At 44.1% G+C, this 22,986-nt stretch overlaps 1 protein-coding gene across 5 annotated transcripts in view; it reads left to right on the plus strand.

Moving 5' to 3' along the window:
• Positions 1–22,986, plus strand: part of NEDD4L (NEDD4 like E3 ubiquitin protein ligase) — a 335,097-nt gene that overhangs the window by 113,329 nt on the left and 198,782 nt on the right. For all 5 annotated transcript variants that reach the window (XM_069746056.1, XM_069746084.1, XM_069746057.1 and 2 more), the window contains exon 2: positions 19,353–19,426. In XM_069746056.1, coding sequence (XP_069602157.1) covers positions 19,353–19,426 — 74 coding nt within the window. The remainder of the gene's footprint in view (positions 1–19,352; positions 19,427–22,986) is intronic.

The following is a 22,986-nucleotide window of genomic DNA, read 5'->3' on the forward strand; positions in this document are numbered from 1 at the left end:
AAGATGCTCCATACAGTCACTTGCCTTATATAATGCTGCACAAGTGTTATGGCCCCATAAGATGCTCCGCACAGCCACTTGCCTTATATAATGCTGCACAAGTGTTATGGCCCCATAAGATGCTCCATACAGTCACTTGCCCCTTATAATGCTGCACAAGTGTTATGGCCCCATAAGATGCTCCATACAGTCACTTGCCTTATATAATGCTGCACAAGTGTTATGGCCCCATAAGATGCTCCATACAGTCACTTGCCTTATATAATGCTGCACAAGTGTTATGGCCCCATAAGATGCTCCATACAGTCACTTGCCCCATATAGTGCTGCACAAGTGTTATGGCCCCATAAGATGCTCCATACAGTCACTTGCCCAATATAGTGCTGCACAAGTGTTATGGCCCCATAAGATGCTCCGCACAGCCACTTGCCCTATATAGTGCTGCACAAGTGTTATGGCCCCATAAGATGCTCCGTACAGTCACTTGCCCCATATAATGCTGCACAAGTGTTATGGCCCCATAAGATGCTCCGTACAGTCACTTGCCCCTTATAATGCTGCACAAGTGTTATGGCCCCATAAGATGCTCCGTACAGTCACTTGCCCCTTATAATGCTGCACAAGTGTTATGGCCCCATAAGATGCTCCGCACAGCCACTTGCCTTATATAATGCTGCACAAGTGTTATGGCCCCATAAGATGCTCCGTACAGCCACTTGCCCCTTATAGTGCTGCACAAGTGTTATGGCCCCATAAGATGCTCCATACAGTCACTTGCCCCTTATAATGCTGCACAAGTGTTATGGCCCCATAAGATGCTCCGTACAGTCACTTGCCCCTTATAATGCTGCACAAGTGTTATGGCCCCATAAGATGCTCCGTACAGCCACTTGCCTTATATAATGCTGCACAAGTGTTATGGCCCCATAAGATGCTCCGTACAGCCACTTGCCCCATATAGTGCTGCACAAGTGTTATGGCCCCATAAGATGCTCCGTACAGCCACTTGCCCCATATAGTGCTGCACAAGTGTTATGGCCCCATAAGATGCTCCATACAGTCACTTGCCTTATATAATGCTGCACAAGTGTTATGGCCCCATAAGATGCTCCGTACAGCCACTTGCCCCATATAGTGCTGCACAAGTGTTATGGCCCCATAAGATGCTCCGTACAGTTACTTGCCCCATATAATGCTGCACAAGTGTTATGGCCCCATAAGATGCTCCGCACAGCCACTTGCCCCATATAGTGCTGCACAAGTGTTATTGCCCCATAAGATGCTCCGCACAGCCACTTGCCCCATATAGTGCTGCACAAGTGTTATGGCCCCATAAGATGCTCCGCACAGACACTTGCCCTTTATAGTGCTGCACAAGTGTTATGGCCCCATAAGATGCTCCGTACAGCCACTGCACCATATAGTGCTGCACAAGTGTTATGGCCCCATAAGATGCTCCGTACAGTCACTTGCCCCATAAGATGCTCCGCACAGCCACTTGCCCCTTATAGTGCTGCACAAGTGTTATGGCCCCATAAGATGCTCCGTACAGCCACTGCACCATATAGTGCTGCACAAGTGTTATGGCCCCATAAGATGCTCCGCACAGCCACTTGCCCCATATAGTGCTGCACAAGTGTTATGGCCCCATAAGATGCTCCGCACAGCCACTTGCCCCTTATAGTGCTGCACAAGTGTTATGGCCCCATAAGATGCTCCGTACAGCCACTGCACCATATAGTGCTGCACAAGTGTTATGGCCCCATAAGATGCTCCGTACAGCCACTTGCCCCATATAGTGCTGCACAAGTGTTATGGCCCCATAAGATGCTCCGTACAGTTACTTGCCCCATATAATGCTGCACAAGTGTTATGGCCCCATAAGATGCTCCGTACAGCCACTTGCCCCATATAGTGCTGCACAAGTGTTATTGCCCCATAAGATGCTCCGCACAGCCACTTGCCCCATATAGTGCTGCACAAGTGTTATGGCCCCATAAGATTCTCCGCACAGACACTTGCCCTTTATAGTGCTGCACAAGTGTTATGGCCCCATAAGATGCTCCGTACAGCCACTGCACCATATAGTGCTGCACAAGTGTTATGGCCCCATAAGATGCTCCGTACAGTCACTTGCCCCATAAGATGCTCCGCACAGCCACTTGCCCCTTATAGTGCTGCACAAGTGTTATGGCCCCATAAGATGCTCCGTACAGCCACTGCACCATATAGTGCTGCACAAGTGTTATGGCCCCATAAGATGCTCCGCACAGCCACTTGCCCCATATAGTGCTGCACAAGTGTTATGGCCCCATAAGATGCTCCGTACAGTCACTTGCCCCATAAGATGCTCCGCACAGCCACTTGCCCCTTATAGTGCTGCACAAGTGTTATGGCCCCATAAGATGCTCCGTACAGCCACTGCACCATATAGTGCTGCACAAGTGTTATGGCCCCATAAGATGCTCCGTACAGCCACTTGCCCCATATAATGCTGCACAAGTGTTATGGCCCCATAAGATGCTCCGCACAGCCACTTGCCCCTTATAGTGCTGCACAAGTGTTATGGCCCCATAAGATGCTCCGTACAGCCACTGCACCATATAATGCTGCACAAGTGTTATGGCCCCATAATATGCTCCGTACAGTCACTTGCCCTATATAATGCTGCACAAGCGTTATGGCCCCATAAGATGCTCCGTATAGTCACTTGCCCCATATAGTGCTGCACAAGCGTTATGGCCCCATAAGATGCTCCGTACAGTCACTTGCCCCATATGCTTTTGCTGCTCTAAAAAAAAAAAAAAAAAATCACATACTCGCCTCTCTTCTCAGAGCCCCCTCAGGACCCCGGCACTTTCAATATTTACCTGCTCCTCGTGCGGCTCCGTCTTCGGCACTGACGTTCAGCAGAGGGCGCGCACTGACTACGTCACTGCGCCCTCTGACCTGAGCGTCACAGCCAGAGGACGCTGGAGACGGAGCCGCACTGGAACGAGGAGAGGTAAATATCGCGCAGCGCTGCGCTCCCCCTCACCGTATACTCACCTACTGCTGGCGCTGCGTCCCTGCTTCTTCCACCGCTGCATCTTCTTCCTGTATTGAGCGGTCACAGTTATCGCTCATTATAGTAATGAATATGCGGCCCCCCCCCCTATGGGAGGTGGAGCCGCATATTCATTACTGTAATGAGCGGTACCATGTGACCGCTCAGTGCAGGAATAATCTCCAGCGCTGGAAGAAGCAGGGACGTCCAGGGACCGCGCTGGGAGTAGGTAAGGATAATTACACCCCCTCGCCCCCCCTCCCCTGCCGACCCCCGGGTATGACTCGAGTATAAGCCGAGAGGGGGACTTTAAGCCCCAAAAAATGGGCTGAAAATCTCGGCTTATACTCGAGTATATACGCCCGGCGTTGCCTGAGCATAGTAAATATCTGTGGTTAGTTATAGCACCTCACATTTCTCATTTTCTCCCTCGCACCTCTTATTTTCCCCCTCACTCCTCTCATTCCCTCCTAACACTTGTCATTTCGACCTCACATCTGTCATTTTCCGATCACTCCACTATTTTCCCTCACTCCTCTCATTTTGCACTCACACCTTTTCATTTTCACCTCACACCTCTCATTTTCCCCTCAGTATATACATGTTTGTCATCTCCCTTATTTATAGTATACACGTGTCATCTCCTGTATATAGTGTATACCTGTATGTCATCTCCTCTGTAAATAGTATATACCTGCTGTATGTCATCTCCTCCTGTATATAGTATACACCTGTATGTCATCTCCCCTGTAAATAGTATATACCTGCTGTATGTCATCTCCTCCTGTATATTGTATATACCTGTGTCATCTCCTCCTGTATATAGTATATACCTGTATGTCATCTCTTCTGTATACTATATACCTGTATGTCATCTCCTATATATAGTATATACGTGTCATCTCCCCTGTATACAGGTCCTTCTCAAAAAATTAGCATATAGTGTTAAATTTCATTATTTACCATAATGTAATGATTACAATTAAACTTTCATATATTATAGATTCATTATCCACCAACTGAAATTTGTCAGGTCTTTTATTGTTTTAATACTGATGATTTTGGCATACAACTCCTGATAACCCAAAAAACCTGTCTCAATAAATTAGCATATTTCACCCATCCAATCAAAAAAAAGTGTTTTTTAATAACAAACAAAAAAACCAACAAATAATAATGTTCAGTTATGCACTCAATACTTGGTCGGGAATCCTTTGGCAGAAATGACTGCTTCAATGCGGCGTGGCATGGAGGCAATCAGCCTGTGACACTGCTGAGATGTTATGGAGGCCCAGGATGCTTCAATAGCGGCCTTAAGCTCATCCAGAGTGTTGGGTCTTGCGTCTCTCAACTTTCTCTTCACAATATCCCACAGATTCTCTATGGGGTTCAGGTCAGGAGAGTTGGCAGGCCAATTGAGCACAGTAATACCATGGTCAGTAAACCATTTACCAGTGGTTTTGGCACTGTGAGCAGGTGCCAGGTCGTGCTGAAAAATGAAATCTTCATCTCCATAAAGCATTTCAGCCGATGGAAGCATGAAGTGCTCCAAAATCTCCTGATAGCTAGCTGCATTGACCCTGCCCTTGATGAAACACAGTGGACCAACACCAGCAGCTGACATGGCACCCCACACCATCACTGACTGTGGGTACTTGACACTGGACTTCAGGCATTTTGGCATTTCCTTCTCCCCAGTCTTCCTCCAGACTCTGGCACCTTGATTTCCGAATGACATGCAAAATTTGCTTTCATCAGAAAAAAGTACTTGGGACCACTTAGCAACAGTCCAGTGCTGCTTCTCTGTAGCCCAGGTCAGGCGCCTCTGCCGCTGTTTATGGTTCAAAAGTGGCTTTACCTGGGGAATGCGGCACCTGTAGCCCATTTCCTGCACACGCCTGTGCACGGTGGCTCTGGATGTTTCCACACCAGACTCAGTCCACTGCTTCCTCAGGTTCCCCAAGGTCTGGAATCGGTCCTTCTCCACAATCTTCCTCAGGGTCCGGTCTCCTCTTCTCGTTGTACAGCGTTTTCTGCCACATTGTTTCTTTCCAACAGACTTACCATTGAGGTGCCTTGATACAGCACTCTGGGAACAGCCTATTTGTTGAGAAATTTCTTTCTGGGTCTTACCCTCTTGCTTGAGGGTGTCAATGATGGCCTTCTTGACATCTGTCAGGTCGCTAGTCTTACCCATGATGGGGGTTTTGAGTAATGAACCAGGCAGGGAGTTTATAAAAGCCTCAGGTATCTTTTGCATGTGTTTAGAGTTAATTAGTTGATTCAGAAGATTAGGGTAATAGGTCGTTTAGAGAACCTTTTCTTGATATGCTAATTTATTGAGACAGGTTTTTTGGGTTATCAGGAGTTGTATGCCAAAATCATCAGTATTAAAACAATAAAAGACCTGACAAATTTCAGTTGGTGGATAATGAATCTATAATATATGAAAGTTTAATTGTAATCATTACATTATGGTAAATAATGAAATTTAACACTATATGCTAATTTTTTGAGAAGGACCTGTATAGTATATATCTGTGTGTCATCTCCTCCTGTATTAGACCTCGTTCACACGTTATTTGCTCAGTATTTTTACCTCCGTATTTGTAAGCTAAATTTGCAGCCTGATAAATCTCCAGCAAACATGAAGCCCTCCCCCCTGGCAGTATATATTAGCTCACACATACACATAATAGACAGGTCATGTGACTGACAGCTGCTGGATTTCCTATATGGTACATTTGTTGCTCTTGTAGTTTGTCTGCTTATTAATCAGACTTTTATTTTTGAAGGCTAATACCAGACTTGTGTGTGTTTTAGGGCGAGTTTCATGTGTCAAGTTGTGTGTGTTGAGTTGCGTGTGGCGACATGCATGTAGCGACTTTGTGTGTCGAGTTGCATGTGACAGGTTAGTGTAGCAAGTTGTGTGCAGCAAGTTTTGCGCATTGCAAGTTTTGCGTGTGGCGTGAGTTTTGCGTGTGGCCAGTTTTGCATGTGGCGAGTTTTGTGCGTGGCGTGAGTTTTGCGTGAGCCTAGTTTTGCATGTGGCGAGTTTTGCGCGTGGCGAGTTTTGAGCGGCGACTTTTGTGTTTCGACTTTTATGTGGCGAGGTTGGTGTATGTGTGGTGAAATGTGTCCCGAGGGTGGTATATGTGTTCAAGCACGTGGTAGTGTGTGGCGCATTTTGTGTGTGTGTGTTCATATCCCCGTGTGTGGTGAGTATCCCATGTCGGGGCCCCACCTTAGCAACTGTACGGTATATACTCTTTGGCGCCATCGCTCTCACTCTTTACGTCCCCCTTGTTCACATCTGGCAGCTGTCAATTTGCTTCCAACACTTTTCCTTTCACTTTTTCCCCATTATGTAGATAGGGGCAAAATTGTTTGGTGAATTGGAAAGCGCGGGGTTAAAATTTCGCCTCACAACATAGCCTATGACGCTCTCGTGGTCCAGACTCGTGACTGCAAAATATTGTTGCGGTAGCTGCGACGGTGCAGATGCCGATACCGGACACACACACACACACACACACACACACACACACACACACACACACACACACACACACACACACACACACACACACACACACACACACACACATTCAGATATATAATCCTTGAATAAACATTTTATTAATGTCGCATAAATAGCAAGAAAATCAAAAACAATAGATAAAAAGCAACTACTGGATACCACAAATCAAAGGGAGCACTGTGACTAGCAAAAAGCCAATGCCCAGGTAAACATTGACACTCACTACCTCTCAAGGGTTAATGTGCAAAATATAGACACCAAAGTCTGTGTAGATAGCTATGGTTTAAATAGCAGCATTTACAATATGGTTAAAGTGCATAGTGCATCATGTCCATAGTGGACTATCATTGGAAATGCATGAACATAATATGAACAAGAGGTGAGCTATAATTACAAATTATTAGGCAGGCATGGTGCTAGTGACAGGTGATCCCCGCCGCCCCACATAGTATATTGTCCAGCCACGTAGTATACAGCAGAGCCACATAGTATATTGTCCAGCCACGTAGTATATTGTCCAGCCACGTACAGTGGGGCAAAAAAGTATTTAGTCAGTCAGCAATAGTGCAAGTTCCACCACTTAAAAAGATGAGCGGCGTCTGTAATTTACATCATAGGTAGACCTCAACTATGGGAGACAAACTGAGAAAAAAAATCCAGAAAATCACATTGTCTGTTTTTTTAACATTTTATTTGCATATTATGGTGGAAAATAAGTATCTGGTCAGAAACAAACAATCAAGATTTCTGTCTCTCACAGACCTGTAACTTCTTCTTTAAGAGTCTCCTCTTTCCTCCACTCATTACCTGTAGTAATGGCACCTGTTTAAACTTGTTATCAGTATAAAAAGACACCTGTGCACACCCTCAAACCGTCTGACTCCAAACTCCACTATGGTGAAGACCAAAGAGCTGTCAAAGGACACCAGAAACAAAATTGTAGCCCTGCACCAGGCTGGGAAGACTGAATCTGCAATAGCCAACCAGCTTGGAGTGAAGAAATCAACAGTGGGAGCAATAATTAGAAAATGGAAGACATACAAGACCACTGATAATCTCCCTCGATCTGGGGCTCCACGCAAAATCCCACCCCGTGGGGTCAGAATGATCACAAGAACGGTGAGCAAAAATCCCAGAACCACGCGGGGGGACATATTGAATGAACTGCAGAGAGCTGGGACCAATGTAACAAGGCCTACCATAAGTAACACACTACGCCACCATGGACTCAGATCTTGCAGTGCCAGACGTGTCCCACTGCTTAAGCCAGTACATGTCCGGGCCCGTCTGAAGTTTGCTAGAGAGCATTTGGATGATCCAGAGGAGTTTTGGGAGAATGTCCTATGGTCTGATGAAACCAAACTGGAACTGTTTGGTAGAAACACAACTTGTCGTGTTTGGAGGAAAAAGAATACTGAGTTGCATCCATCAAACACCATACCTACTGTAAAGCATGGTGGTGGAAACATCATGCTTTGGGGCTGTTTCTCTGCAAAGGGGCCAGGACGACTGATCCGGGTACATGAAAGAATGAATGGGGCCATGTATCGTGAGATTTTGAGTGCAAACCTCCTTCCATCAGCAAGGGCATTGAAGATGAAACATGGCTGGGTCTTTCAACATGACAATGATCCAAAGCACACCGCCAGGGCAACGAAGGAGTGGCTTCGTAAGAAGCATTTCAAGGTCCTGGAGTGGCCTAGCCAGTCTCCAGATCTCAACCCTATAGAAAACCTTTGGAGGGAGTTGAAAGTCCGTGTTGCCAAGCGAAAAGCCAAAAACATCACTGCTCTAGAGGAGATCTGCATGTAGGAATGGGCCAACATACCAACAACAGTGTGTGGCAACCTTGTGAAGACTTACAGAAAACGTTTGACCTCTGTCATTGCCAACAAAGGATATATTACAAAGTATTGAGATGAAATTTTGTTTCTGACCAAATACTTATTTTCCACCATAATATGCAAATAAAATGTTAAAAAAACAGACAATGTGATTTTCTGGATTTTTTTTTTCTCAGTTTGTCTCCCATAGTTGAGGTCTACCTATGATGTAAATTACAGACGCCTCTCATCTTTTTAAGTGGTGGAACTTGCACTATTGCTGACTGACTAAATACTTTTTCTATTCGCCACGACAGCACCCACTAGAGAGAGGGGATCCGCCCCTAGGAACAGGAAACCTACAGAGAGATAAAAGGGGCGGCCCCCCCTTGCTCCTCAGTTGGTTTCCTGTTCCTAGAAGGGAACCACAGAGAAAACTCTATGGCTAAGAAGAGGAAGGCCTGCCTGGGCTACCGCCTGTACCGACTCTGCTGAGTGACAGGGGTCCCAGAGCAGGTGGACAGTGTCGGGGGAATGTTCCTGCGGGCTCCCCCCTCATCTGGTGCGGCTGACAGGGAAGCCTGAAGGTGCCAACGGTCTCCCTGCTGGGACACCGTTGGGTAAGTGCTAATGAATGCACGGCGCAGTGTGGATACCTGCGGTAATGCCCTTCTAAGTGGAGCTGAGCAGCGGTGCGGCGTCCCTGGGCGGAATCTTCCCTCCGTTCCCTCCAGAGGTAAGAGGCGACATGGTGTGGGAAGCAGCGCTTAGGGCGCTTCCGGTATGCAGCAGACGCGGGCGCATGCGCAGTAGCGTCGGCGTCCCATGGAAGGAAGCTTGAACTTCCGGGGTCGCGGTGTCAGAGGACCATTTCCGGGGGAACCGCCATATTGGATTCCCCCATGCGATCCCAGTGTCCGGACGCCAGACTTGTGAGTAAAAAAAAAAAAAAAAATAAAAAAAATTTTAGGAGGGGATGTATGCAGGAGTGGCTACACTATAAAGGTCAGGATTAGAAGTGCAGTCAGTGTGCATTATGTCGTCCCAAGAGGAGGTCCGTGTGCACTCCATGGAAGAGCCACTAGTACCTAGTAGCGAAACCAGGAAAAAGAGCAGTGGACACTCTAAGATAAGTGACTCCACTGATAAATCGGGAAGGAAATCGTCCCGTTCCACATCCCAAACTAAGCTAAGAGTCTATGTCAGGCATGTATAGATAACACCTTACGGCAGGAGGAATCGGTGAAAATGAATGAGATACGGCTCATAATTCGGGAAGAACTTCAGTCGTTAGGGGGCGGTTCTTCCTCGATTAATATCGAGAAAAAGAAAAGAAGAGTATCCTCACCTAGAGCTGACACGTCAGCAGAGAGTGGGGAGGTCGACTCTGATGTCTCTCAACTGGCTGATTCTTCAGGGGAAGAAGACTTTGTTTGCTTTCCAACTGAAGGCATAAACAACTTGGTTAAATCGGTGAGAAATACGATGGGGGTATCTGAGTCAAAAGAACCCCAAACACCACAGGAAATCATGTTTGCTGGTCTTTCCCAACGGAAAGGCCTCGTGTTTCCAATAAACCAGGCCATAAAGGACCTCGTTAAGAAGGAATGGGGTAAAGGTTAAAAAGGGTTGGTACCAATACCCTGTAAGAGGCGCTACCCCTTTGATGACGAAGATTTGAGTACATGGACCAAAATACCAAAGGTCGATGCTGCAGTTGCATCTACATCTCGCCGGTTCTCCTTGCCCGTGGAAGATGCAGGTTCCTTATCAGATCCCATGGACCGAAAATCAGATGCGCTCCTTAAAAAATCGTGGGAGGCCTGTGTCACGGCATTCAAACCGGCAATTGCAGCCACATGTACTGGCAGGTCAATGTTAGTCTGGCTGGATCAGCTGGAGCAAAATATTAAAAATGGTGTATCCAGGGAGAAGTTACGAGCATCTATCCCTTTGATCAAAGGTGCGGCTGCCTTTATATCGGATGCCTCTATTGACTCCCTACGACTGGCGGCCAGAACAGCTAATATCTCCAATACGGCTAGGCGGGCTTTATGGCTAAAAAACTGGAAAGGAGATGCCCAATCTAGATCCAAATTATGTGCCATACCCTGTCAGGGTGAGTACCTGTTTGGAACAGTCCTTGACGATATACTCACGAAGGCAGGTGAAAGGAAAAAAGGATTCCCTAATCCCTTTGTTCCATCTTACAGAAGGGCCTTCAGGAAGCCACCATTCGGAAAGAAGGGAGGCTTCAGAGACAGATGGAACAATAAGGATTTTAAACAAAAAGGAAACCTGTTTAATAAACGTCCATTCAAGCCAGCCGACAAATTCCAGTAATTATATTCCTCCAGTGGGTGGAAGATTAAAACAGTTTAGGCAACAATGGGAAGAGATAACAATAAATGGGCCATTAAATTAATATCTTCAGGCCTCACATTAGACTTTATTAGAACTCCACCGGACTCCTTCCTCCTTACCACCTTAAGATCCAGGCCTCAGCAAGAGGCGCTTGAAACAGAGGTTAAAACCCTCCTACGCAAACAAGTCCTAGTGGAAGTCCCATCTTCCCAGATGGGGAGGGGATTTTATTCTCCCTTGTTTCTGATTAGTAAGCCGGATGGCTCTTTCAGAACCATAATTAATTTAAGAAAGCTGATCTCCTTTATAAGGCCTAAAACATTCAAAATGGAATCCATTCGTTCAGCCATAAAGAATCTATTTCCAAACTGTTACATGGTAGTATTGGATCTTAAGGATGCTTACTATCATATTCCTATACATCATTTATTCCAGCAGTTCCTTCGGGTAGCAGTCTGTATAGAGGGACAAATTCGTCATCTACAATCTAAGGCGATGCCCTTCGGATTATCCATGGCCCCAAGGGTTTTCACAAAATTGCTATTGGAAGTTATGTCTTTCCTAAGAGTAAAAGATACTTTAGTCATTCCATATCTAGATGACCTATTGATTGTGGGTAAAGACCCCCTACAGTGTGAGCAGAGGTTATGGGAAGTAGTGGTTTCCTTACAATCCCTGGGGTGGCTGGTTAATTGGGAAAAATCTAGACTTCAGCCTGTTAAGTGTCAGAAATTCCTGGGGCTCCTTCTAGATTCAGCTGACCAGATTTGTAAGCTGCCTGAGGATAAGAAATTCTCCATAGTTGATAAGGTATCCTTAGCAATAGAAAATCGTAGTATGTCACTCAGACAGAGCATGTCATTACTAGGTTCTCTGACATCATAGTAACATAGTAACATAGTAACATAGTTAGTAAGGCCGAAAAAAGACATTTGTCCATCCAGTTCAGCCTATATTCCATCATAATAAATACCCAGATCTACGTCCTTCTACAGAACCTAATAATTGTATGATACAATATTGTTCTGCTCCAGGAAGACATCCAGGCCTCTCTTGAACCCCTCGACTGAGTTCGCCATCACCACCTCCTCAGGCAAGCAATTCCAGATTCTCACTGCCCTAACAGTAAAGAATCCTCTTCTATGTTGGTGGAAAAACTTTCTCTCCTCCAGACGCAAAGAATGCCCCCTTGTGCCCGTCACCTTCCTTGGTATAAACAGATCCTCAGCGAGATATTTGTATTGTCCCCTTATATACTTATACATGGTTATTAGATCGCCCCTCATTCGTCTTTTTTCTAGACTAAATAATCCTAATTTCGCTAATCTATCTGGGTATTGTAGTTCTCCCATCCCCTTTATTAATTTTGTTGCCCTCCTTTGTACTCTCTCTAGTTCCATTATATCCTTCCTGAGCACCGGTGCCCAAAACTGGACACAGTACTCCATGTGCGGTCTAACTAGGGATTTGTACAGAGGCAGTATAATGCTCTCATCATGTGTATCCAGACCTCTTTTAATGCACCCCATGATCCTGTTTGCCTTGGCAGCTGCTGCCTGGCACTGGCTGCTCCAGGTAAGTTTATCATTAACTAGGATCCCCAAGTCCTTCTCCCTGTCAGATTTACCCAGTGGTTTCCCGTTCAGTGTGTAATGGTGATATTGATTCCCTCTTCCCATGTGTATAACCTTACATTTATCATTGTTAAACCTCATCTGCCACCTTTCAGCCTAAGTTTCCAACTTATCCAGATCCATCTGTAGCAGAATACTATCTTCTCTTGTATTAACTGCTTTACATAGTTTTGTATCATCTGCAAATATCGATATTTTACTGTGTAAACCTTCTACCAGATCATTAATGAATATGTTGAAGAGAACAGGTCCCAATACTGACCCCTGCGGTACCCCACTGGTCACAGCGACCCAGTTAGAGACTATACCATTTATAACCACCCTCTGCTTTCTATCACTAAGCCAGTTACTAACCCATTTACACACATTTTCCCCCAGACCAAGCATTCTCATTTTGTGTACCAACCTCTTGTGCGGCACGGTATCAAACGCTTTGGAAAAATCAAGATATACCACGTCCAATGACTCACCGTGGTCCAGCCTATAGCTTACCTCTTCATAAAAACTGATTAGATTGGTTTGACAGGAGCGATTTCTCATAAACCCATGCTGATATGGAGTTAAACAGTTATTCTCATTGAGATAATCCAGAATTACATCCCTCAGAAACCCTTCAAATATTTTACCAACAATAGAGGTTAGACTTACTGGCCTATAATTTCCAGGTTCACTTTTAGAGCCCTTTTTGAATATTGGCACCACATTTGCTATGCGCCAGTCCTGCGGAACAGACCCTGTCGCTATAGAGTCACTAAAAATAAGAAATAATGGTTTATCTATTACATTACTTAGTTCTCTTAGTACTCGTGGGTGTATGCCATCCGGACCCGGAGATTTATCTATTTTAATCTTATTTAGCCGGTTTCGCACCTCTTCTTGGGTTAGATTGGTGACCCTTAATATAGGGTTTTCATTGTTTCTTGGGATTTCACCTAGCATTTCATTTTCCACCGTGAATACCGTGGAGAAGAAGGTGTTTAATATGTTAGCTTTTTCCTCGTCATCTACAACCATTCTTTCCTCACTATTTTTTAAGGGGCCTACATTTTCAGTTTTTATTCTTTTACTATTGATATAGTTGAAGAACAGTTTGGGATTAGTTTTACTCTCCTTAGCAATGTGCTTCTCTGTTTCCTTTTTGGCAGCTTGTATTCCTGCGGTCCAGTGGGCTCAGGCTCATACTAGGCTTCTACAAAAATTTATATTAGAGGAAGACATCAAGAATAGAGGCTGTCTGGATAGAACAGTTTATCTAACAACGGAAGTATTACACTCCCTTAAGTGGTGGTTAAATCAGAAAAACCTTTCAAGGGGGGTTCTCTGGGTAATTTCCCCCTCTAGTATAGTGACCACAGAGGCTGGTCCTAAAGGCTGGGGGGCACATTTTAAGGATCAGTGGGTTCAGGATCTTTGGTCTAGTTCGGAACTGGATAGTTCTTCGAATGTCAAAGAGTTGAGGGCAATATATTATTCCCTACTTCACTTTCTTCCTCAGCTCAGCGGCTCTCACACAAGAGTGTTCTCCGACAACACCACGGCAGTAGCTTACTTAAACCATCAAGGAGGTACGCGGTCGGACAGACTCAGGGAGCTGGCATCAGACATCATGGAATTAGCCGAAGGTCATCTGCTATCACTATCAGCAGTTCACATCAGGGGCACAGACAACTTTCGTGCCGATTTTCTGAGCCGTCACACCCTCCATCAAGGGGAATGGATGCTAAACAGAAAAATTTTCAAAATGATAACAGCGCAATGGGGTGTTCCTCAAATAGACTTGTTTGCCACAAGAGCCAACCGACAGGTCAGGACGTTTGCCTCTCTAAACAGGGAGGACAAGCCGGACATACTCGATGCCCTCCAAGTACCCTGGACTTTCGACCTGGCATATGCTTTTCCTCCATGGAATCTACTACCTTTGGTAATAAGAAAAATAAGGGAAGAAGGAGCAAGAATTCTATTAATAGCCCCATTCTGGCCCAAAAGGCCATGGTTCTCATGGCTGAGGGCGATGTCAGTGTCGGACCCGTGGATTCTGCCTCAATCCAAGGACCTGCTCTCTCAGGGTCCGTTCCTTCATCCTCAGGCAAAGGGCATGAATTTAACTGCATGGAGTTTGAAAGGCAGTTACTAAATCTCAGGGGGTTTTCTAGTGGGTTAATAGATACTCTGATGAAAAGTAGAAAACCCTCAACTACCAGGATTTATGTTAGAATTTGGAGGAAATTCCTTCAATTCCATACTACACAACTTTCCGCTGATATTCCTATATTTCCAATATTGGAATTTCTACAAAAAGGTCTGGAATTAGGTCTTTCAGTAAGCACTCTGAAAGTACAGGTGTCAGCCTTAGGAGCTCTTTTTAATTTTGATGTAGCAGGTAATAAATGGATATCTCGGTTTATATCTGCCTGTGAGAGATCGAGACCAATTAGCATACCTCGGGTCCCTCGAGATTAGCATACCTCGGGATCTATCGATAGTCCTAAATGCATTGACTCAATCACCTTTTGAGCCTCTCCATGCAGCCTCACTAAAAAATATTTCTTTAAAAACGGTATTATTAGTGGCATTAGTTTCTGCCAGAAGAGTAAGTGATCTTCATGCTTTATCTATAGATCCTCCCTTTTTTGTGGTAACATCAGATAGGATACTTTTAAAAACAGATCCTTGTTATCTCCCTAAGGTGGCTTCTACCTTTCATAGATCCCAGGAGATCCTGTTACCTACCTTTTATGAGAACCACTCAACTCCAGAAGAAGAAAGACTTCACACCCTAGACGTAAAAAGGACTGTCTTAGCCTATTTAGAGAGAACTAGGGACTGGAGGAAGAGTAGGGCTCTCTTTGTGTCTTTTCAGGGTAAAACCAAGGGTGCCGGAGTCACAAAGAACACATTATCTCGCTGGATCAGAGAGGCAATAATCTTGGCGTATAAAGCTGGAGGGAAAGATCCTCCAATGCATGTGGGAGCGCACTCTACAAGAGCCTTGTCGACTTCCTGGGCAGAAAGGGCAAATGTGCCAATAGACCTTATATGTAAGGCTGCAACTTGGTCTTCACCGAATACCTTCTATAAGCATTATAGATTAGATCTATCCTCTGCTTCTGATCTAACTTTTGGTGTATCGGTCCCTGACTCAGTAAACCCACCCAGTCTATAGTCTCTGCAATTCTCTCTAGTGGGTGCTGTCGTGGCGAATAGAAAATACCGGATTACGTACCGGTAATGCTCTTTTATAGAGCCCACGACAGCACCCGTTCACATCCCTCCCTTTTCTGTATATAGTTGCACATGGTGCTTTTTTGGTGAGGTGTAAATATTAGAAGATATAGTATGAGGTTGTAAATATGTATATATATGTATATACCCGAACCTGTTAACTAAAACCTGGCGGCGGTTCCTCCTATTCTCTGTAAAACAACTGAGGAGCAAGGGGGGGCCGCCCCTTTTATCTCTCTGTAGGTTTCCTGTTCCTAGGGGCGGATCCCCTCTCTCTAGTGGGTGCTGTCGTGGGCTCTATAAAAGAGCATTACCGGTACGTAATCCGGTATTTTTGCTCCACTGTAGTATACAGCAGAGCCACGTAGTATATTGTCCAGCCACGTAGTATATTGCCCAGCCACGTAGTATATTGCCCAGCCTTGTAGTATACAGCACAGAGCTACGTAGGATATTGCTCAGTGACGTACTATATTACTGAGCCATGTATGTTACAGGTTACAAAAATAAAAAATAAACACTCACCTAACGATCCGAGGGCCCCTTGTAGTTGAACATACTCACCATTCTGGTCGCTGCTCCTCAGCGTCCCGTCTCTCCACCTCCTGGGATCCTGTGCAGATAGGCGCACGGCTGCTGCCATCTTGCGTTCCCAGGATGCTTTGCGAAATTACCCATATGAATTAGTGGTCTCGCGAGACTGCTAGGTCTTATGGGTAATTTCGCAAAGCATCGCTGGGAAAGGAAGATGGCGGCAGGCGCGAGCGGCTCAGCGGACAACGGAGGGTGAGTATAGCAGGTTTTTTGTTTTTGTACTATTTTTAACATTACTTTCTTTTACTATTGATGCCGCATAGGCAGCATCAATAGTAAAAGGTTGGGGACACACAGGGTTAATAGCGGCGGTAACGGAATGCATTACTGCCGGCATTAACCCTGTGTTAGCGCTGACCGGAGGGGAGTATGGAGCGGGTGCCGGGCACTGACTGCGGGGAGTATGGAGCAGCCATTTTCTTCCGGACTGTGCCTGTCGCTGATTGGTCGTGGCTGTTTTGCGGCGATTAATCAGCGACTTGGATTTCCATGATAGACAGAGGCCACGACCAATGAATATCTGTGACAGAAGGACAGACAGACGGAAGTACCCCTTAGACAATTAATATATATATATATATATATATATATATATATATATATATATATATATATATATATATATATATATATATATATATATATATATATATATATATATATATATATATATATATATATAGATATTGTTTGGGCAATAAAAAAAACAACCTGTATAAATGGCAATAAAAGTAATTACAGCTATTAATAATTTATAGCATGCACTCAGGAGTGTTTTCTCCGCTTTTTCAGATAACCGCGGAAACTTTTCAAACACTTTTGTACAAAACAACTTTTTTTAATTTATTTATTTTTTGTCGGTTGTTTTAATAAGTGACCGTAATGATTTTAACAGTCCATTAGCTGCTTAGCAACAGAAATATGGCTGCCTGCCATGGAGGATTATGAGGCAGCAATAATCTGAGGCTGGATCTGGCGGTGATGATATCATGAGTTCTTACAGATAAAAAATAAATAAAGCTGCTGGAGGAGCAAAGCTGCCCCCGCTAGCGGCATTGGAGGGCGTGCAGTTCAAATCAGCGGCTCCACCGAGCCACCGGCCCGACCTGTCAATCTTCAGGAGCGCGCTGCTCCCTGCCGAGGAGGAAATCAAGAGGTAGAGGAACAGGGCATACCTGGAAAATATACAGGTCCTTCTCAAAAAAATTAGCATATAGGGTTAAATTTCATTATTTACCATAATGTAATGATTACAATTAAACTCAGAATTTTTTTTAAGTCTTTTTTCCACAAATTTGAGTATCTTAATAGTAACTGGATGTCATATTTGTTGAAGTTCAAACTGAGTTGCCCAAGCCCAAGATTCTCCATAACAAGAGCAAAAAAAAAGTGTTCTATGAACCGCCACTGCGGAGACACATTTCAGAATCCCATAGCCTGACCAATGAGAGGTTCTTGGTAGAGTTGGGGAAATCTGGTTCCTCTTCCACCATGGACTTCTCCATCCTTTTCATCATGTACATAGTGGAGCACCAGACAAAGGGGAAAAAAAAAAAGGTCTTGGTAATATCCCGCCAATGGTGACATGGCGTAGCCAGGTTTGTTCTATGGATTGAAACACAGGGAGAGATGGCCTGACCCATCCTCCCCATCATGCATGGCACCGCGACCACAGTGAGGACCTCTAAGGGTTCTGGATGTAGTTGAGCAATTAGGAGTTGGACGAGACACTCGTAGAAGCAGTCCGTATTCCAGTGATGGAACATCTGGCTTTTCCATGCTGATTTCGTTGCTCCAGAAAATGTCTTGTAAAGCGCTTCCCTTGTGTGAGGTGGACATAACCATGCCTGCATGCACAGCCGTTAGGTCTCTGGACTGGCCCCAGTAATTAAGATAGGCGACATTAAGAAACTTGAGATAAATGATGGTAACCCTCAACCTTAAGTGCCTCCTTGATGGTGGAACCTCCGAGAACTGTGCCTCTACTGCACCCACCTCGACACTTTGTGAACGTCGTCTCTTTTTTTGGAGTAAAGTTTCTTGTTCTTCATCCTACATTTGTGTTTTGCTGGGGTCACACTACATGCCCCCCTGGTTCCCTTTGTCCTCATACTAGCAGTAGAAGTTTATTGTATGATTTTTTTTATTTTTTATGGTCAATCACAATTATAGAGCGATGACGCCATCACTGGGGCACAGGTTCCAGCTCTATGAAATATTTTACGATTCTTCTTGACAATCATAACAGAAGTGTAAATCGGCGCATGTGACATGTTTAAATAAATACAGCTTCATCAGAGTTCTGTAACTTATTATACTTTTTTTTCCTCTGATTGCGGTTAGTAAACTGGAATTGTAAAAATTAAGACAGATTGTAAGGAGAAAAATGGGGCGCTCAATCACTGCACGTCAAAAAAATCGTTATTTGCGGTTCTTCCAAATAGTTTATGGAGACAATGTGGCTGTTTCGCCTGTAAGTCGCGCTTCCTCTGAGCCTTCCTCAACCTCCTACCTGCAGACGTCCCTGGGGCTTCTTTTTGATTTATACGTTAGCTATTTCGCACAAATGAGGTCCTGCTGGGACTAATAGCCAAAAGAGGCGCTGTGGATGGTGCCAGGTAGGAGGTCTGCAGGGTTTCTGTCCTTCAGCCATACAGAAAATGGTCTGTTTTTCACCTAGACAAATTTGAGCCAACAGTCAGGACAGTGAAGAATTAGATTACAAATTATGGAGGAGGGAGACATTGTCATCGGCAAAGAATCAGGTCTGTGCTGCAGTTTTCCCATACTGAGGCACTGGATTCACAGCTACACTGCTCAGTACTGTTGTATAATGTCCTCTACGTTGCTGCTGCTGCTGCTGCTTCTGAATGTGTTCTATAGAGACAGAACAGCAGGAATCCCTCATGGCTGTGTGTTCGGGAGGCATAGCAGCTAGTTTCCACCCACTAGCTCAGAGACTCAAAACCATAGAGAACACCTGCAGAGGGGAAAACTGGTGAAAAACACAGGATAAAAGTCATATAATTGCCAGAAATATTATTTCTCACGTATAAACTTATGAACTGTCACTTGAAATGACTGGCTCTTTCAGTGTGAATAACCCCATCTGTTTTTTTTTTCCTTAGGAGGAATCTCGTATCCTCAGAGTTAAGATTGTATCTGGCATTGATTTGGCAAAGAAGGACATCTTCGGAGCTAGGTAATGGGGAAAGAAAATAAACCTATGTCTTATAATTGTGTGTGTTTTTTAACCCATGGACAGAAAATCAGCTGCTCACTAGTCGTAGACCACATCTGTTTTTGTATGCAATCATTCCATGGTCAACCACAGTCACTACTACCACCACTAATAGCCTCCACCAAAACCCATGGGGGCTAGCCACATTTCAACTGTGTGGTTTCAGTAGGAATGTCTGTTTTTTTTTTTGTTTGTTTGTTTTTTTTTTTTATTATTCTTTTTTGCCGTTTTGGGTTTACAGCTCCTATGCGGACCCATGTGTTTCCTTAGAGTTAATTAAAACCGGCTCATGCAGACGGTCCGGTCTGAGATTACAATGCACGGACTAGCGGTGGCTCTCCTGACCCAGGCCTCATAGCCTCCTAGAAATATATGAACCTTTCATGCTGCCGACAGGGAGACCCGCAACCAGTCTGTACGTTGCGATCCAATTCGCATGAGCCCTAAATTGTCATGCAGTCATATGGTACTCTCTTACTGGATGTTTCTTAGGCTAGGTTCACATTGCGTTAGTGCAATCCGTTTAGCGGATACGCTAACAGATTGCGCTAACGCAATGTCCAAAAAGGGATTACGTTCGGCGATCCCGCTAGCGCAGATGCCCGATCTGCGCTAGTGAAGAACGGACCCTGAACGCTGCAAGCGGCGTTCGAGGTCCGTCCGATAATAACGGGACATCGCTGACGCATGCCAAAAAAGGCATGCGTCAGTGATGCGTTGGCGATGCGTTAGCATATTGCAGTCAATGGGTGCGCTAACGGATCCGTTACATAGCGTTAAGGCTAGGTTCACATTGCGTTAGTGGGTGTCCGCTAACAGAATCCGTTACATGGCGCAATTGTCGCAATTAACGCTATGCAACAAATCCGTTGGCGCACCCATTGACTGCAATGTGCTAACGGATCGCTAACGCATCGCTGACGCATGCCTTTTTTTGGCATGCGTCAGCGATGTCCCGTTATTTTCGGATGGACCTTGAACGCCGCTTGCAGCGTTCAGGGTCCCTTCTTCACTATCGCAGATCGGGCATCTGCGCTAGCGGGATTGCCAAACGCAATCCCTTTTTGGACATTGCGTTAGCGCAATCCGTTTAGCGGATACTTTAGCGCAATGTTAACCTAGCCCAATTGCGACAAATGCGCCATGTAACTGATTCAGTTAGCGGACACCCACTAACGCAATGTGAACCTAGCCTTAGAAGAGAGAGGGAAACTGCAGCATCAGACTACATAGGGTTTGTAGTCTGTTACCGTGGATACACATAACTCTGCATAGAAGCTGTAGTCCCAAAACGGTAGGAGCGGTTTTTTTTTTTAATTTCTTTTTAGGAAAGTTTTTTTTTTTTTGTGAATAGGTGTTGAAAAAGTATTCATACCCTCCGATACTGAAGTTGCATGAGTGGTTTATCTCTGAATACCATCTTGGATTGATCTTGATTAGTCGTCCTTTCTTTTTTTTTTTTTTTCTCCCGCTGCTCTTGAGGTGCAGAGCTGATAGTAACGTCATATCCCAATGCTTTATTTTATTTTTCTTCTTTTGCATTTTTCATTGTCAGGCCGGATATTTTTGAATCCGAGCCCAAAAAATCCGTACTTGCCTTAGTGATGGCGGAGGAGCCTTGAGGATGCTGTGATTTTTAATGGAGCCGTCCACTGTACTGTGCCCTCATGTCGCAGAATAGGTGGTCCTAAGTCGCTCCTGGTGCCGCCACCTTCCTGCAGGCTCTGAGTGGGCCGGTGGATGAGTGTGGCCCCCAATATAGGGACTGGCGATTGCAGATTTCTTCCTTTTGGGGCTTTTCTTTGCTTTTGATGTGGGCTGTGACTGTCTTGTCCCTGGGCCGCTGCTAATGATGGGGTAGTGGCCTCACAACGAGCTCTGCCGTAGATCTGCGTGCAGCTCATTTACTCGCGCCAGCAGTAAAGTAATCCTCATAAATAGTTAATAAATCCTCCATAACCCGCGCTGCGCTCATCACCCACCGCCCCGAAATGTAAATATTCACATACGCCATTACTGCAGCCAGACCAGCGTCTGTTGTGGATTATGCGGTATGAGGATTACTGATGGCGGCATTATTAATGACTACTACGCGGGTGCAATTTATCATCATCTTCTCATAGCCGTGATATTAGTATTATTATGGATGCATTACTTAAAGGGATTGGGCAGAATTAGAAACGCACGGCTGCTTTCTTTCAGAAACAGCGCCACATGTGTCAGCTGGTTATGTCTGGCGTTACAGCTCGGCTCCATTGAATTGATTGGGGGTTGAGGTGCAGTACCACACACAACCTGCAGATAGAGGTGGCGCTGTTTCTGGAGGGAAACTGTACTATGGTTTTTGTATACTTTTTTCTATACAAACCCTTTTAATTGTTCTATTTAAACTATTTGCACTTACCACTTTTTTTTGTTGTTGTTTATCACTTTAATGGTTGATGATCATTAGTACATTATTATTAGGATTATCATTAGGAATATTATAATTATTACTTTTAGAAAAATATATTTTATAATTTTATATCACTAAGGGTAATAATCATAATAGTAATATTAATAGTAATAGCAATAATCGTAATAGTAATACTAATTTCAATAATAGTACTAATCGTAATAATAGGAATATTAGTAATAGTTATAATGGTAATAATAATACTTTTAGGCGATAGTAATATTTATTTTATAATTTTATATCACTATCGCCTAAAAGTATTATTACTACTATTATAACTTACTAATATTCCTTTTATTATTATGATTACTAGTATTGCAATTCGTATTGTTACTATTACGATTATTGCTATTACTATTACCATTATTATTACTATTAGTACTATTATCATTACTATTATTATTACTATTCCGATTGATTATTACTATTATTATTACTATTACTACTATCATTACTATTATGTATTTTAACATGTGAGAAAAAGAAAATACATTGTTACATCACTATATTTTAATTAGAATTAATAATTAGTGTTTTGTGTTTTGTTTTTTTTTTATTTTATTTTTTTTTTTATTAAAGGGATTGTCAACAGGTTTTTGCTATTTAATCTTGGAGTATCATAATCTAGGACAAAAGAATGAAGTTGTAGTTTGCATACAATCATTGTTTTATCAGCAGGAGATTATCACTGTAGGACTAGGTCTCAAGTGCAGACCAGTCCAGCTAATCTGTGTAACCCTGCCCCCATCACTGATTGCCAGCTCACCACCAGAAATCAGTGGTGTGGGCGGGGTTATACACAGCTCAGCATTCTCAGCACTGTTACATTCACAACAGAGAAAACAAGTAATCTATCAAACTATGTGACACTGGCGTCTGAGCTTTCTTGCCCTATATTATGCTGCTCCCCGATTATATAGCAAAACCCTGAGAGCTGAAGATAAAAACAAAATTGGCAAAAACCCTCTAATAAGTAGATGAATAGTAATAATACATGGAAATAACATAAGGCGCCCAGTTTAACACTATTTTAATTAAAAATAAAAAAATAAAAATAAAGGGGGAA

The sequence above is a fragment of the Ranitomeya imitator genome, chromosome 1 (genome assembly GCF_032444005.1).
Source record: "Ranitomeya imitator isolate aRanImi1 chromosome 1, aRanImi1.pri, whole genome shotgun sequence".
Taxonomy (NCBI): domain Eukaryota; kingdom Metazoa; phylum Chordata; class Amphibia; order Anura; family Dendrobatidae; genus Ranitomeya; species Ranitomeya imitator.